This window comes from Parasteatoda tepidariorum, chromosome 7 (assembly GCF_982258835.1).
Source record: "Parasteatoda tepidariorum strain Cologne lab strain chromosome 7, Ptep-v5.0, whole genome shotgun sequence".
NCBI classification, from domain to species: Eukaryota; Metazoa; Arthropoda; class Arachnida; order Araneae; family Theridiidae; genus Parasteatoda; species Parasteatoda tepidariorum.
In genome coordinates, this window is record NC_141761.1 from 92,759,634 (window position 1) to 92,777,568 (window position 17,935).

The 17,935-nt window shown below is 31.7% G+C and overlaps 1 protein-coding gene across 3 annotated transcripts in view; it reads left to right on the plus strand.

Moving 5' to 3' along the window:
• Rbcn-3A (rabconnectin-3 alpha) overlaps positions 1 to 17,935 on the plus strand; it is a 124,723-nt gene that overhangs the window by 41,244 nt on the left and 65,544 nt on the right. For all 3 annotated transcript variants that reach the window (XM_087168273.1, XM_087168276.1, XM_087168275.1), the window contains exons 19-23: positions 236 to 393; positions 8,678 to 8,823; positions 10,140 to 10,249; positions 12,022 to 12,512; positions 13,717 to 14,005. In XM_087168273.1, the coding sequence (XP_087024399.1) occupies positions 236 to 393; positions 8,678 to 8,823; positions 10,140 to 10,249; positions 12,022 to 12,512; positions 13,717 to 14,005 (1,194 nt within the window). The remainder of the gene's footprint in view (positions 1 to 235; positions 394 to 8,677; positions 8,824 to 10,139; positions 10,250 to 12,021; positions 12,513 to 13,716; positions 14,006 to 17,935) is intronic.

Genomic DNA, 17,935 nt, shown 5'->3' on the forward strand with positions numbered 1-17,935 from the left:
GTGAGCCATGTATATAAAATTTTTCCTTTAATCACTTATTTTAACCTAAATTAATACAAAATGATGAAAAAGTATGAAACTGAAAATTCTGCGTCAAAGGGTTAAGAGAGCTTTTTGCATGTTAGAATATGTTATCTTTTTTTCTATTAATTTCTTTAAATTTGTAAAAAAATTTTTTTTTTTAAATGTATAGCAATAAGAGGTATTCGCTAATTATTTTATCTTTAATATCTAGATCAAGATCCCAATAACTTTGTTTACATGGCTGATAGTAATTTAGTTCAAGAAAGTGATCACTCTAATCAATCATCTAGAAGCCAAACACCTGAGCCAGCACATGATGGCTCTCAAGCATTTTCTCAGGCATCTCCACTTCGAATAACTACAGTAAAAGTATGAATTTTCCTGTAAAAAATTAAGTTATGAATAGTGCTTGATATATATTGACTAAATTATCGAAACGTAACAAAAAAATTAACTAAATTAGGGGGTGGTTATTTGATAGTTCAAGTTTTCTATTTTATGATTTTCTCTATTGGCAATATTGTCCTTTCCTGAACTGAGGTTATAAATAAAATACAATTTATATTTTTCTTTCGTGTCATTAGGTTAAAAAAATAATCCTCCGAAAGAGTATGTTCATTACATTGTGCATACTAAATCAATGCTAAGCTATTTGCATAAATGTATAAAAAATATCCCTATTTCTGGAAATTATGCTCCATACTAGTTCTCTTTATCTGCTTGATATTATCATATTTGAGATTAAAAAATAAAACTCGACATAACTATTGAAATTATATTGCGACATATTTATTCATTTAGTTAACTTTTATTTGAAAGAGGTATTTTTTAAATCTATCAGTAACTCGTCTCTACATTTTATTTGAATAAAACCTTGCCCATATCCTTCTACATTTTATTTTTTTAACTTATTTAACCAATTATTGTAGTGTTGCTACAACTCTCTTTCCTTTTTATGACTATCAGTGAGCCTATTTCTGCCCAAACTGTCTGACTGTTTTAGATAGCCTCTCTGTAAATAAACTAAGCAGTTTTGGTCTGCCAATTTTTGTGTAAGGGTTGAAAACCTGTGAAGAGGGGGCAGGAGAGAGGTGAGGAAGAGAGAGGAGAGGACTGGACTAGCTGCTTGAAGGAGAGGAGAAAAGGATTTTTGGTAGAAAATTATGAAGAATAAAGATACATCTACCCTGAAAGAATGGCTGCAACAGGACTGAACAATTAAGATAAATCCAGCGAATAATATCCTGCCACTTACAAATAGTTCATCAGCTCCTCAACATTTTTAAGCACATGTGCAAGATAAGTGACTTTAGATTTTATTAACTCCAGCAGTGATTCCCTTTTCTTAAAGATTCTTCAAATCTGTTTGTCACATGTTGATATAATATAATTTGTATAGTATAATTTAATATAGTATATAGTAATATAGTATAATTTGTAATGATCTTATTTTTATTATGCCACATGGTCAAATTTATTCTCATAAGTAAATCTTGATAATTGAGTTGATCATCATTAAAATTGCTTAAGTTAATTCTATCCCTTGTGATCATTATTTCTGGACAGATATTTTTCTTATACTTTATTTGTATGTGTTGGTGATGATTTGGGATAGGCCTTAGTTGTAAAAATGCATTAGTACTAAATTGTAACAATCGTCCCACTATACTTTACCCAAATTGTCACCACATGTATTTTGGTGCCGTGACCAGGATAATAGGTCTGGCAATTATTTGTGTTAAATATAATTTCCAAGTTTGTAGATTAATATATTTAAATATTATTTTCACATTCATTTGGCTATTGAGGGAATAAGTTTATTATAAATTTTTTGGACCATGTGGTAAATATTTGTTAAACCTAATTCAGTGCACACATATACTTAACACATATATAATTTAACAGTGTCATTAGTTGGTTCTATTATCTATTTTTAAGCAAAAAAAAAAAAAATATGGCTGAAGGTTTGAAATCCCCATTTTTGTTGTCTTTGATCCCCACCTTAAATGATCAAAATTATAATGATTTTTTTGAATCCTTGGAAACCACAGCAAAATTAGCTGAATGGACAAAGGAACAACTATTGGTTATAACAAAATTAAAAATGGAAGGAGCTGTTAGGAAGCTTTATAACAATTCATTAGAAGGGAAAGTTACGGATTACGAATCTCTGAAAAAGGGAATTAAAGGCTATTTTACGCCTACTACATCTTTCGCTCAAAACTTTGCTGCATTTTCTACAGCTGAGCAGAACACAAGTGAAACAGCTAGGGATTTTGCCATGCGGATTGAGGGATTAGCAAAATTGGCAAATTTGCCTATAGATTTTAAGGAGAAAGTAAAAATGTCGCAATATATTAACGGCTTAAAACCAGCTTTAAAAGCCCAAGTTATTCTTTTAAATCCCCTATCGTTTGATGAAGCTATTGAAATTTCAAATAGGGTAGAAAACTCATTACAAACTTTAAGTTCAAACGTAAATGCTCTTAACACCCCTCCAGTACATAAAACTAATGATATGCCAAATGACTATGTTAATGTTTTAACACTCCTAACTAAGCAGATAAGTGAGATGCAAATTCAAATCAATGAGTTAGCTGCTGCCAATATTAATAAAGTTCAGAAAATAACTTGTAATTACTGTCAAATTGTTGGACATAAAGAAAATGAGTGCAGAAAGAAGAAAAGAGCTAATTTTAAAAATCGCCCTAATCATAATAGATATCAGCAACCCACTCAATTTGCTATTAATCAGCAGCATCCATTTGTAGTACCCCGGCAGAACTCACGGAGTTCATTCAATCACCAACAGCAATTTGAGGTACCATTTCAAACCACTCGGGTACAATATAATAAGGATTTTGCAAATGACCAACAAAGTTATTACCAAACTCAACCATCTCCTTTGTACACCACCACACATAGAACCGAAGCAAATAATCAGGGTGGCACTCGACCCAAAGAATTTCACCCAAACTACTAGAGGGGAGAAAAGGTAATGGATCAATTTTTTCAGTAAATCCCCAACCTGATCCAGACGATAACCTCATCTGTAATCTAAATCAAAACTTTCTACCTATAATACAAATTAATGTTAATAATATAACCTGCAGAGCCCTTGTTGATTCAGGTGCAACTGTAAATGTTATTTCCCCTAATATATTTCAGCAATTGAAGGAATTTAAGGTAAAAGATTACAATTCTAGCTTGACTGCTGTAACAGGTGTAGGTATAAGTACTAGTTCAGTTATTGATACTGAAATATCTATTAGTGAGGAGACATTCCTAACAGAACTTATTGTTTCTAACCAACCACTATCGTCAACATTTGATTTGATATTGGGATTAAAGTTTTTAAAAGAATTTAATTTCATTATTGATTGTTCAAAATGTGTAATATATAATCATTCGATTAAAATAAAATGGTTGGATAGTGTTAATAGTGAGGTTATAGAGAGGGATAAAAGGGTATCAGTTAAGGCTAGTAATAGTTTAAACAGTATAAATAATTCAAATATATGTAAAACACAAAATTTCGGTATCCTAAATAGAAAACTAAAGTTGCCTCCGCACTCAGTGAGTAATGTACACATAAAAATTTCTAATTCAAGTAAACTTGCTAAGGGAGATATCGTATATGTGCAACCAAATGAAAATAATATGCAAAATGATTATTTTGTTGCCCATGCTGTGACTGAAGTGTTGGATGATTCAGCATGTCTGATTCAAATTTTTAACCCTACGGAGGATATTATTACTTTAAATAAAAGTTCGAAAACTTGCAGGATCAAGGGTGTGACGGTTGATGAAGTAGAGCGCTCACAGAATTCAGCAATAAATACCATTACTGACAATAATGAGGATTTTCTTAAAAATTTTAATTTAGTACATTTAGATGAAAATCAACAAAAAAGAGTATCTGATCTTTTACTGGAATATAAAACTGTCTTTGCTAATGAGATAAGTGAGTTAGGGTCTTGCTCTTTGGTTGAACACCACATTATATTAACTGATGATATCCCCGTTCGGCAAAAACCTTATCGTGTCCCCTATCACTTGAAGGCTGAAATGAGGAATCAGCTTAACAAATTGTTGGATGCTGGAATTATTCAGCCTTCAACATCCAGTTATGCCGCTCCTGTACTCCTTGTGAAAAAGGCAGATGGTTCATATCGATTAGTTGCTGATTTGAGAAAACTAAATGCAAAAACTTTACCTGATAATTTTCCAATTCCAAATTTAATGGAAATGATAGACCTGCTATCTGGATCAAAATTCTTTTCCTCTTTGGATTTAACTTCGGGTTTTCATCAAATGAAAATGTATCCTGCTCATGCACATTTAACGGGTATTGCAACCGAATATGGAAATTTTGAATATGTACGTATGCCATTCGGCCTAAAGAATGCAAGCTCTAGTTTTCAGCGGTTAATGTCATTTGTACTAGCTGGCTTGACTGATTTATCTATTGGTTGCTATATTGATGATGTAATAATTGCAAGTCGTACCTTTGAAGAACACATTGAAAAACTTGGTATTGTGTTTAAGCGTCTTAGAGAGGCAAACCTAAAGCTTAAGCCCAAGAAGTGTTCTTTACTTAAGGATGAGGTAACGTATCTTGGACATAGAGTTATAGAGGGTAAAGTGATGCCTGATCCTAAAAATATTGATACCATTAAAAGGGCCCTTCCCCCCCGTAATAAGCAAGAGGTGCGAGGTTTTATTGGTTTAACTGGGTTCTATCGGAGGTTCATACCGAATTATTCTAAACTAGCTCTACCCCTTACTAATGCTACCAAGGAAAAAGTCCCATTTGTTTGGACTGAGCTCGAACAAAATGCTTTTGAAAGGCTGCGTAATTGTTTAACTTCACAACCTTGCCTGATTTTACCAGATTTTAACAAACCATTTGCTCTATGCACTGATGCAAGTAAACATTCCTTGGGGGCTGTACTTGTTCAAGAAGATGAAACTGGATTTCAGCACCCCGTTAGTTTTGCATCTAGAAAGTTAAAAGCCAACGAATTAAACTACTCAGTATTTGAAAAGGAAGCTCTAGCTATAGTTTTTGGTGTTCAACACTTTAGGCAATATTTAATTGGGAAAGAGTTCACAATTTATTGTGATCAAAAGAGTTTATCATACGTGTTAAATTTAAAGGATCATAACTCAAGAATTGCACGATGGGTCATGACTTTGCAATCTTACTCTTATAGGATTATTCATAAGCCAGGAAAATTGAACCTTATGGCCGATTATTTATCAAGGTTAAAAACAAGTGAAACAATAAATTATATACATGAACAAAGCAATAATATAAATGCCTTTCAATTACTCAACTTCTCAAGAGACAATTTGAGAGTTGAGCAAGAGTATGACCCTCAATGCAAGAGAATTGTTAGGAAACTTAAAAACAATGCCCAGTTTTCTCCGTCTTCTCCGAAATTTTTTCTTGAGAATGGTTTATTACTCTGCTCTGGTACAAATAATTTGAATCAGAGACTCGTTGTTCCAAAAACTCTGATTCAACTTGTATTAGAACAATGTCATGATAACAACACAGTGGCTCACCCAGGTTTATCTAGGACTCTTCATAGAGTCAAAGAAAATTTTTTTTGGTATAATATGTATAAAAATGTAAAAAATTATGTTGCTTCCTGTACTTCATGCATTGCGCGTAAAGGCTTTAGACCATCAAACAAGGCACCTTTACAAAAGATTCCTACTGCTAGTAGGCCTTTCCAGAAGTGTAGCATAGATGCGGTTGGTCCTTTAGTGACTTCGAGGAATGGAAATAAGTGGTTAATTGTTATTACAGACTATTTCTCTCGATATCCCGAGGCATATCCTGTTCCTGATATACAAAGTTCTACTGTTGCTAAAGTGCTAATTGATTTTATCTCCCGCCATGGACTCATGGAAGTTTTTTATTCTGATAGAGGAACAAATTTCATTTCTGAGGCAATGCAGCAAGTGTATGATGCACTTGGTATTCATAAACAGCACACAGTCAGCTATAATCCACAAGGAAATGGTGTAGTTGAACGGTTGAACAAAACACTCATTGATTCACTGAGCCATCTGGTTAGCATAAACCAAACGGATTGGTGTGAACGTGTTCCTTTGGCTCTAATGGCCTTTCGCACGGCTTTCCATCGCACTATAAAACAAACTCCAGCCTTTATTGTATATGGTCGTGACTTAGTTATGCCATATGACTTAATTTTTTCAACAAGATTTAAAACCTATAATGATAATCCCACCTATATCGAAGAACTAATTCCCAGATTACAACAAACTTTCATTTTGGTAAAAGAAAACTTAGAAAAGGCTGCTGATAATCAAGTGTCTTCAACTGGCATATCTAGACAAATTAAAGACATACAAATAGGTGATATAGTCTATCTTCATATACCAAAAATTAAAGTACATACATCAAAAAAGCTTTCTAAAATGAACCATGGGCCCTATAGGGTGACAAAAAAATATTCTCCTGTTATTTTTGAGATAACTTTAATAGCGAACCCCTCAAAAATGAACATGGCTCATATTAATAGATTAATAAAGGTTCCAATGCGAGAGATTTTTCCTTCATTTGCCGCTATCACACCAGAAGAATCTAAGGCCCATGAAACTATTAAAAGAAAATGTGAGGATGAGCTATTTAATGATGATAGAGAGTTATTTCCTGCTTTATTAAAGCCCTTTAAAGTTAATGACTTATTATGTTTCGAAAATAATGCGCCATTGTCAGGTGAGGTTACTGTGGAAAGGGACAGCTCTTTTGATTTTTTTCGAGACACTTCTGTCTCTCCTGTTTCTTTCCTCAATAGCTCTTCTTCCGATTCTTCTGATATTTCAAGAGAATCAACACCAAATCAAAGGTATAATCTACGTCCTAGGGACGCACATGGATTTGTGAAATAAATATATGTGTGCATATGGATATAGATTTATTATTTGCTCTTATTTTTCTTGTTAATTTTGTGTTTATGTATGTACATATTTATTATGTTCTCTAACTAATCAAGACAATGAAACATTTATGCTTTTGTAATGTTATCTTCTACAAGCTGATGTGATTTTGTATGACAAACAGTGATGTAATTTTGTGTGACATTAGTGACAAACAGTGACCGATTTAGACGATGAAACATTTATGCTTTTGTAATGTTATCCTCTACAAGCTGATGTGATTTTGTGACACTAGTGACCGATCTCAAAGTGACCTACAATTGAACATAAGCAATAACTTTTTTCAAAAAAAAAAAAAAATTAATAAATTAATTTTTTTTTTCTCCAGAAGGGATGATATATGTAGTGTTGCTACAACTCTCTTTCCTTTTTATGACTATCAGTGAGCCTATTTCTGCCCAAACTGTCTGACTGTTTTAGATAGCCTCTCTGTAAATAAACTAAGCAGTTTTGGTCTGCCAATTTTTGTGTAAGGGTTGAAAACCTGTGAAGAGGGGGCAGGAGAGAGGTGAGGAAGAGAGAGGAGAGGACTGGACTAGCTGCTTGAAGGAGAGGAGAAAAGGATTTTTGGTAGAAAATTATGAAGAATAAAGATACATCTACCCTGAAAGAATGGCTGCAACAGGACTGAACAATTAAGATAAATCCAGCGAATAATATCCTGCCACTTACAAATAGTTCATCAGCTCCTCAACATTTTTAAGCACATGTGCAAGATAAGTGACTTTAGATTTTATTAACTCCAGCAGTGATTCCCTTTTCTTAAAGATTCTTCAAATCTGTTTGTCACATGTTGATATAATATAATTTGTATAGTATAATTTAATATAGTATATAGTAATATAGTATAATTTGTAATGATCTTATTTTTATTATGCCACATGGTCAAATTTATTCTCATAAGTAAATCTTGATAATTGAGTTGATCATCATTAAAATTGCTTAAGTTAATTCTATCCCTTGTGATCATTATTTCTGGACAGATATTTTTCTTATACTTTATTTGTATGTGTTGGTGATGATTTGGGATAGGCCTTAGTTGTAAAAATGCATTAGTACTAAATTGTAACAATCGTCCCACTATACTTTACCCAAATTGTCACCACATTATTTTTAATGATTATTTCTCGTTTGTTATGTCTTAAGCTTTCCATTTCATCTTTGGCTAATAATTCTCTTTAAAATACAAAATTAATCACCAACCCGATCTAAAGATAGTCAACACATTGCCGTTTGGACATACCGTTAGAACATACAAATTTTCGAGGTTCATTTTAAACAACCTCCAAAAATTTTTCTTCAAGCTTCGAATTTATTATTCTGTGTTTCATTTTCAAAATCTCAATATTTTTACCTTCGTTCGAAAATGAAGAGGCCTATTTGTCATATTTTTATAAATTTATACTTAAATAAAATTTGTACGCATCACGGCAGCTTCATCATAGCCAAAATATAAAACCATAAATGGAAACTATTTTTTAATTTTAAAATTGGAATTTTTAAAATTATGAATAATTATAAATGAGAAAACTAATGTTATATCTTAATTGTATTTAGTTTCTTTTAAAGGTTCAAGAACTGATGGATGAACTATTGTAAATGATAATTTAACAGATATGTGTTAACAAATTATATGATTATTTATTTAACAATATTTTTGTTAAAAAAATATTTTCAGGTTTGCACTCAAGTAATGCCTTTGCCAGACGATGTTGAGATTGTCCATGCTAGTCCTGCTGCTGGCCATTTAAGCTCATCAAATATTTATCCGGCTTGTTTTGCTCCATATCTCATATGCACTGCTTGTTCTGATTATAATGTTCGGTAAGTATCACAGTATTTTTTGGAGATGTTTGAATGTTGGGTCTTTTCTAATCTTATAAGTATAATTGTAAATTACTCTCGCTTCTTATTAGTTAGTATTCATTTGAGCTATAAGAAACAGAGTATTAAACCTGATACTAAATGTTTATCTTGAAAGATTTTTTTCCCGGTAAAACATGGGTCCCACTATTTTAAGGTGCCCCTGTGATTTTGTATCAGACTTAGTTAATATCACCATTTGATAAGTTATTCTGCAATTCAGTTTACTTTTGATGTAATATAGCACACTCTGGTTCCTTTTTGCTTTAATTCCAAATTAAGATCACGTGATACAAAATGATACACCACCCTTCAACTTTTGCACTTTTATTTTTAGAAATGGATTTGTTATTATAATCGTGTTATGTTACTGGTTGTTAAATCTTGTTATGCTTGAATAAAAAAAGTACATTACTTAGTGTTCATAAAACAAGTACTTACGGTATTACTAGTTAATAATAATTTTTGAATTTGCTAGTTAATAATTTTATTAGTTGTTGCCATATCTGGTCACTTTATATTTTTGAATTGACAGTTATTAGATACCAATTATTAGGTTTTGGATTTTTAGACCTTCTATTAATTTTTCTGTTAAATTGCTTTTTTTTTTTTAATATACATTATATGTTACCCTTTCTGGTGACTTAATATGACTAAATTCATCAAAATATGTTACTGAGGTTCAACACACCAAAATATAGGTAAACTAATGATGCCTAGTATTATTCTGCAATGAAAATGAGGCTAATTATTGCAGCTAACATGTGATTGCTAAGGCTACCAAATCCATGCCATTTACCTGATGAATTGGCACTTAGTGTACAATTTCAACTTTTTCAATTTTTTGTTGACTATATTTAGGTTTATGGAAATGCATTTTAAAAATATTACTTTACGCAAAATAAGTAAATGATTTAAAGCAACTTTCTTACTACTAATTTGGTGATATCACCCCCATATGCCATAGAAACTGCCAACATTGAATTTATTTGAGTTTACCATAAGAAACTAAAGATGAATAATTATTAAGAATGTGCAATGAATTCTTAGTTAAACTCATTTTTAATAAAATGGAGCTGCAAACTAGCAGAAGTAACGAATGTTATTTTTTAAAAAATTGAGAAAAGAGATTTTTTTTTAAAAAATTGATAAATCTTCTGGAATTTAAATTACAACAATGTATAATGCTATCTTATGATAAAAACTTTTTTTCTCAATCATTCTACTTAAAGTAGAATGTCTTTTTTACACACTGCAAATCTCTTTATTTTGTTTAGGTTTTGGAAGTGTGAAATCACTGATGTGGAAGGTAGTGATACGCCAGATTATTCGTGGGTTGAATGGGAAATGATGCTTAATAAATCTTCTAGTTCTGTTAGAGTCCCAGGTGAGCTTCTCTGAATGTTCTAAACCAAATATGTCAGATTTTTTTTAAAAATTTTGTCTTTTATTTTTCTGTTTTATAGTTTAGGTATAAGCTAGTATAAAATTTTCATCTTTTGCTTTGGTGAAAACTGTATTTGAGAAAAGTTTGTAACTTTTCAAGTAAAAACTTGTAACTTTTTTAAGTGATATTCATATTGATGTTTAAGCTTCAGCAAAATGTAGAAAGATACAAAAAATAAGAAGGTACTCATCATGTGTATTAATAGAATAGTGTTCTAATTTTTATCTCTATTTTCTAAAAACTATAATTTGTAATTCTGTTGGTAACAGGGCTCTTTTTATTTTCTGACGTATTTATTTATATACCTATATAATTTTTTTTCCATGTACTATCTTAATTGTTAGATATCAGTTTTTGTACGTTGATTTGGAAGTAAATCTACAAGGGCTATGTATTCATTTATTAAAAAGACCTAAATAGTTACTTAGTCATTATCTGTTTTAAAAAAGATATCAGTTGTAAAAAACATGTGACTTAAACTTTGGTGTTGTTAGCTGCTCTTCCATTAGCCCTTTATTTGCCCTAAATTGTGATTATAGTTATTACTTAATTTATCTGTCTATAAAGGCCTAAAGTATAACCCTAATAAGCTTTATAGATTTTGTACTTCATGCAGTAATAAATATGAAGATTTAATTTTCTATTAAGTAATGCAATTATTTTTTATTTATTTTTTAAAAACTTTTTTTTCAAAAAGCAAACAGTGCAAAAATTGCATGGTTATTCACACCATTTTGGCCCAACTAAATTAATAACTAATTTTTAGGTTATTTATATTCTTTTGATTTGTGACAGAGACAAAATTTACAAGGGCAGCAGTATTCTTTTCAAAATTCTTAAGTTGGTATTTATTTTCTGATTAATGTGTCGGATTTTAATCATTTAAAGTCACAATTTATTGATACTCAATATGAGTTAGAGCAGAGAGCAACCATATGACTGTAAAGAAGTAAATTATGTAAATTATTAGTTTGAAATATAAATATTTATAACAAAAATTCAATGTTTTTCTCTTTCATTGCAGAGATGCCAACTTGCTCCGGACAGCAAATATATATTTTACAGTGGTAGTTTATCAGTTGCGATTCTTGGTTTAATAAATTCAAATTAGTAAATTTTTATCCACCACTATTTCTAAATAATTCGTAGGCTTATATAATTTACCACATTATAGTACTTATGTCATGCTATACCTTTTAAAAAACAAGTAAACATAGTCAAATATTGCAAAATTTACTTTGTAGCTATTTACCGTTTTTTTAATTATTTTGGCGCGTCCGGAGCAGTTGGCATCTCTGTCATTGTGTTTTAAGCTTTTTTTCCTTGTAAAATGTAAGTAAAGTTGCTGGTATGCTCTTATAGTAAATCACTTGCATCTAAAATGTTTACTATTATTTAATAAATATGAATTTTTCTTAGAGAAATGAAATCAGCATGGTGTAACATGTTTCTTGATTTATATATTCTTTTATAAAGAAAACAAGTTAATTTAGAATGTTTCATTCTCCTAATGGTGTTACTCCATTAATTCTTTTATAGACATTTTCGGTATTTGGTTGGTGCAGAGTGATTTATGATCAAAGTTAGATCAATCTCTGTAAAAGAGAGAAAACATATCTAAGATTCACGAAGTCTGTTAGAGTATTTTACTTAAAACATATACTTCAGTTTACCAAAAAGTTTAAACTTTATAAATTTTTTTCCTGATATAGGTCATCCTTTATATGTGAGCTGTGCTTATAGTGGTCGAATGGCCTGTGCATTCAAGCATGGAAAGTCCTTCTCTAGACATAATTCTCCAAATCCTGAAAAAAGATATGTGAATATTGGCGTATCAATTTTTGAATGTGAATCAACTGGAGGATCTGAATGGGTATTAGAGGACACCATCAATTTAAGAAACATTAGCTTACCTCTCCCAAAGCTGAATTTAAATTTAGACTCATTAGTAGAATCATCTCAAAGAAATAAAAGAACTGCAGACACTCTTTTACAAAAACTCTCGACAGAAGAAACTGCGAATGAGCGTTTGCCTTTACAGAGACTCTTATCTGTACCTAGCTATGCAACACTGCAGACTTTGAGACAAGCTATTGCTGAGAAAGGAAATCAAGATCTTCTTGCTCCTAAGTCAATTGTTCAAATGGACTGGGTATCAGCAGAAGATGGTTCTCACATACTTACTGTAGCTATTGGATCTAAAGTAATTGTAGAAATATTTTTATAACATATGACCTATAATTTTAGGTAATAAATTTTATAGAACTTTTATTTTTCTGAGCAATATTCAGTCCTTATTCAGCTAATTTTTCATATAACCTATGATTTTCTTAATAATCTAAGGCAGAGCCCTAATGGCTCAGGGGGTAGCAATGCAGTGAGCTGGGTGCGAATCTCAGCCATGGCGGGTTGATTCGAATTACCCACCAGGCTCGCTCCGACCACACTGCTGGCGTAAAATATCCACTGTGGTAAACGGATTATGGGTTAGAATCTTCTTGCCGTCAGGCTAACTGTGCGAGGTTCTTGTAGTTTTCCTCTCCATGCAATGTGAATGTGGGTTAGCTCCATTAAAAAGTTTCAACACCAAGGCAAATTTCTCCCAATACTTGATCCAGGAGTTACCTTGTCTTCTGGATTGGGTTCAAAAATACAAGGTTATGGAGTTGAACATTTGTAGTCTAAAACCCAAAATTGGGTCGGTTGTTCAACATTGGTTATGAAATAAAATATAAAAAATTGTCTAGGAGTAAAAAGTTACTTAAAATTTTTATGAGCATTATTTATCCTTCAGCTAATTTCTCTAGTAATTTACGGCAATTAGTTTCTTCTTGAATTTTTTTTATGAGCAATATTTGCGTTTATTCAGCTAATTTTCCATATCTATTGTGTTCTTTGTAATTTAAATCAAAAATTTACTTTTAATTTTTATTTTTATGAGCAATATTTAACGTTTACTAAGCTAATTTTCTGCAATTTTTGTTTTAAAGTAACTTTAATACTCACCCTATTTAGTTAATTTTATGTACACTTAACCCTAAACAGACATTCTTCCATTTAAGTAGGTATTTTGCATTTACGAAAATCTAGGTAAAAATCGTTACAACACAAAATAAGTACTCTTTATTTAAAATTAAGTTTTTGAAAAATAGAATTTTTTAAAAATAAATAAAGGAGAAAACTATTTGGATTTTATTACATCAACTACCTTGTTTTTCTTAGATCCTTTAAAAAATTGACTTTTAGCAATGATTTAAAAAATCAAATTAAAAGTCTTTAAAGTTATTTAATATGGTGATTGATGTAGCAAGCTGAAAACATTATTTTGATATTTGCATATTTTATCTTTCAATTTAAAATTTTTTTTCTTTCTTTTTTTTCTTCTTTTTTTTTTTTTGTTGTTGTAGATTCTACTATTTGCTCCTGTATCGAATGATATTGCACAAGCTAATGTGCAAGCAATGAAAGCATCTAAGTCTGCAAGTCGTCCACTGTTAAAGCAAGCCTCATCAATGGTTTTGCCTCTGTCTTGTAATGATGAAATAAGGTGGATGCGAATTAGAAGCACACCATTAAAAACAGCTGATTCTTTACTTCCAATACCAATGCAACTATCTTGGGTTCGTCATGGTATTTTAGTTGTAGGAATGGATAGTGAAATGCACATATATTCTCAATGGCGAGTTCCAGCTGAAGGTAATAACAGCCAAATAATTTATTTTATATCATTGAGTTAAAAGATAAAAAATAAGTTTAATGCGCTAATCACCATAATTACCTGTATACTGAGGAGACGTATTGGTTCAGGGGATAGAGCGCTTGTCTCTCAATGAGGTGAGTCCCAGCGATGGCTGGTTGATTTGAATTCCGCACCCAGCTTGCACCGACCGCAAGTAAAATATCCTCAGTGGTACACAGAGCCCCTTTGGCTCCATGCTAACCGTGTGAGGTTTTCATGGTTTTCCTCTCCATGTAATGCAAACGCAGATTAGTTCCATCAAAGAGCCCTCACCGAAGGCGAATGTTTCCCAATATTTGATCCAGGAGTTCCCTTGTCTTCTGGATTTGGTTCAAAATTACAAGGCCACAGAGCTGAATATTAGTAGTCATAAACTCAAAATTGGTTTGACTTTTTAGTGACAGTTATAAAATAAAATATTTATTGAGTATTGAATAAACGTAAAGCTAATTATATATATATATGCATCTATACATAATTATTTATAATATGTATTTAATTATGAAAATTAGTGTTGCAATTGAGTATTGCAAATAACAGAAATCAACTGTATAATTCTGAATTTAAGCCCGTTCGTGTATAAACTGAAGAGTACGCTTTTTATTTGGAAATTCACCCAAAATTCTAGACTCGACCATAAGCCAAAATAAAGCATGTTACTCTTGGAAATAAAAATGTTCTTACATACTCTTGTGTACAAATGTACTCTTATAGTAACGATTGCATAATGGGTAAAAGAAGCATGGACCTTTTGAATTTATAATTAGAAGATTAAAAAATAATATTTCTTTCTAATTCAGGGTTCCCACGGTCCTTAAAAGTCCTTAAAAACTGCTTAGTTTTTATTTTGAAAATTAAGGGCCCTTAAAAGTACTTAATTTTGATTCACGGTCCTTAAAAGTCCTTAATTTCTAGTATCACTAGTTGGTTGGAACAATTTTTTTATCTTAGGAAAATATCCACCATTAAAAAGTACGTCTTTCGCCTAGAATGAGACCCTGCATTGAGGGTAGAATATTTTGAATGTGTGTGAGGGTAGGGGTTACAAGCAAGTGGAAGAAAACACGTCCTTATTTGTTTTTTTCTTTTATTAATTTTTTCATTAAAATATTTCTTTCTGGATCACTCTGAAAGAAAAAACTTTAGCGTGGGGAGAGGGGAACGTGATACTGCAGGTGGGTAGAGGTCTTGACTTATTTTTAGACAGTAGGGGAGAGTTGGATAAAACGGGATAGTCGGACAAAACGGGATACGTCGCCCAGGGACCAGACTATTGCCGCTAACTAGCGGACGACGACAGAAATCTGTTATTTGACTGTTATTATGTCATTTTCACTGCGCCCCGACTCGACATCACTATTTGATAGAAAGTTGTAGGTCTTAGAACTTTTTTACTCCATTTTTTTGCCATTTTCTACATTTACGTGCGTTGTTTGTCACATTGTACTACCTATATATATGGGATTACATTTCCGGAGAGTATTACATTTGATGAAGCATTTATTAACGAGTATTCTCATGTATAGTTAATCTAATTTTTCTTTCACGTTTAGGCAGCAGCCATGTTTGCTTTGAAAAGTGTCTGAGTTGGATAAAACGGGATACAGTTTTTTATGTCCCGTTTTATCCACCTATTTATTTGTTGGCTTAGTACTTCTACTATATTGTTATTACTATATTGAAAGAAAGGTAAAAAAAGGCTCGTACAAATACATTAGGCCCTGAATTGGCAGCAGTGAAAAAGTTGGACAGATATGAGACAGTATTCAATGCTGAACTAGAAAAAACGCATGAATTGGCTCTAGAAGAAAGATTATTTGGTATAACTCTAACGGACCTACGAATGCTAGCATTTGAGACTGAGTGAAACAATATTAAGCATAATTTTAACACAGGAAAAAAAAATGGCTGGAAAGTGTTGGTTGTAACCATTCCTCCGAAATCCAGAACCCACGAGTATGGTCCGAGCAAAAGGGCTTAATCACGCTGCAGTTAAGCATTTTTTTGAACTTTTGAATTCTCTATTAAGCAAACATAAGATTACTCCAAATGATATTTACAAACTATATATAGGATTAAACTACAAGAATGAACCAAGAGAATTGAAGAAAGAACCGCTAACAAATCCCTCTTAAGGGCACCAGACACATCTCGACTGTGAAAATTATGGAATTAGCGTTCATGTTTGAAAACTCATAAAATCTTTAAAAACATACGTAGCATAATAATTTTTGTGTACTTAATTATTAAACAACAGTCTATATGAAAATGTTATAAGCAATTAAATCCCATAAATACAATTTTTATAAATTTTGCTTCGCAGTTTTCTGTCAGTTAATTATGTTGTTTAGTTAGTTTTACCCAAAAATTTAAACATTGTAAACCCTATCCCGTTTTGTCCAACCCAGGTATGCTAAAACGGGATATGTAAGAGTTTGGAAAATGATTTTTTTTCCTATTTCACAGTCCTTAAAATTAGTTTAAAATATGTTTTTTCTGTGCTTCAATAAGTGATGTAACTATAAAAAGAATAATGTGTGGTTCACTTTAACAGATTTTCCGTAGTAAATAAAAACAATAATGGTATGCCGTTTTGTCCAACTTTCCCCTACTTAGAGGTACTTTATCAGCTGAGGACCTGCATTGACCTTCTACATCCATAGGGTTCGAGAAACTCAATTCTTCTGATAGCACACGTGGTAGCTTTGATACTTCATTCAAATGTGAAATTGTTAGAAATGCCAGGAAAGTGTGTTTTTAATAATTTATGGACACTTAATGAAAAATATAAGGAATGGATCAGCATCTGGTGATCGTTGCAAGGCAAAGTGGATTTTTTTCATTGTATCAGATTTTCTTCTGAAATTGAATTTTATAAGTGACTCCATTTTTTTAATACTAGGGATATTACGAATATTTGGCGAAGTATAATTTTAATCAGGAAAGTCATTTTCGTCGTTTTCTCATCAACACTTTTTTTTTTTTTAAAGGAGTGAAATGTTTGCTTTCTGTTTTCACTTTTGCTGGGTTTTTTTATTTCATAGCGCTGCAATTTAACAGCGTTTCTGATATATTTTATCTCCACTTTTTCTTTTAAAGTTATACAGATAAATAGATAACCTGTAAAATAGAAAATTGAATTTCTAAGTTGCAAGTTTTGTCTTAAGAATTTAGGAAAATTTTCTGTTTCTCTTTTGCTTTTTTGATTGTGTTTTTTTTTATTTATTTTGATACCATATTTTAAAGAGCTTCTTTTTCGTCATTTTTTGTAGAAATCCTGCGATGGGAAACGCTTAAAGTGTATTTTTCAACGTTAAATTTTTCTTATAAAAATTGAGAACGATTTTTTTGTTTTTATTTCGTTTGGCTTTCCCATTTTTTTTATTTTTAGGAAAAAGCTCTTGTTTTTGTTATGATGCGGCAATTTTAAAGAGCGCTACTCTTAGACATTTTTAAATCGATGTATCGCGATTTATCGACTTAATGCACATATCGGCAGGCCGATATAATTACTTTCATTTTAGGCAATGCATCGGGAATCTGATTTAAGACACTCGCGGTTTAACGTGCGAGGATTCTTGCCTATGCTAACGCTATCACCTCTCTGGCGAAGACTATTTTGATTTCGTCTAGCTGCGAAGATGTTGATTACATTTTTAGCTACGAAGATGATGCTCGTTTCATGATATTGAATAACGAAGAGTGAGGATCAGCGTTGAAATATAGAACGCGATGCATAGTTTCCTTATGTGCCATTTTTGACCTTGGGATTTTACGTTTCTTGAAGATTATTTTCAGCGGGACTGATCTTGCGTTCGCTGTGCGTTTTATTTCGACTTGATATAACATTTCAAATAAATTATTTTCAGTGAGACTTTTGCTACTTA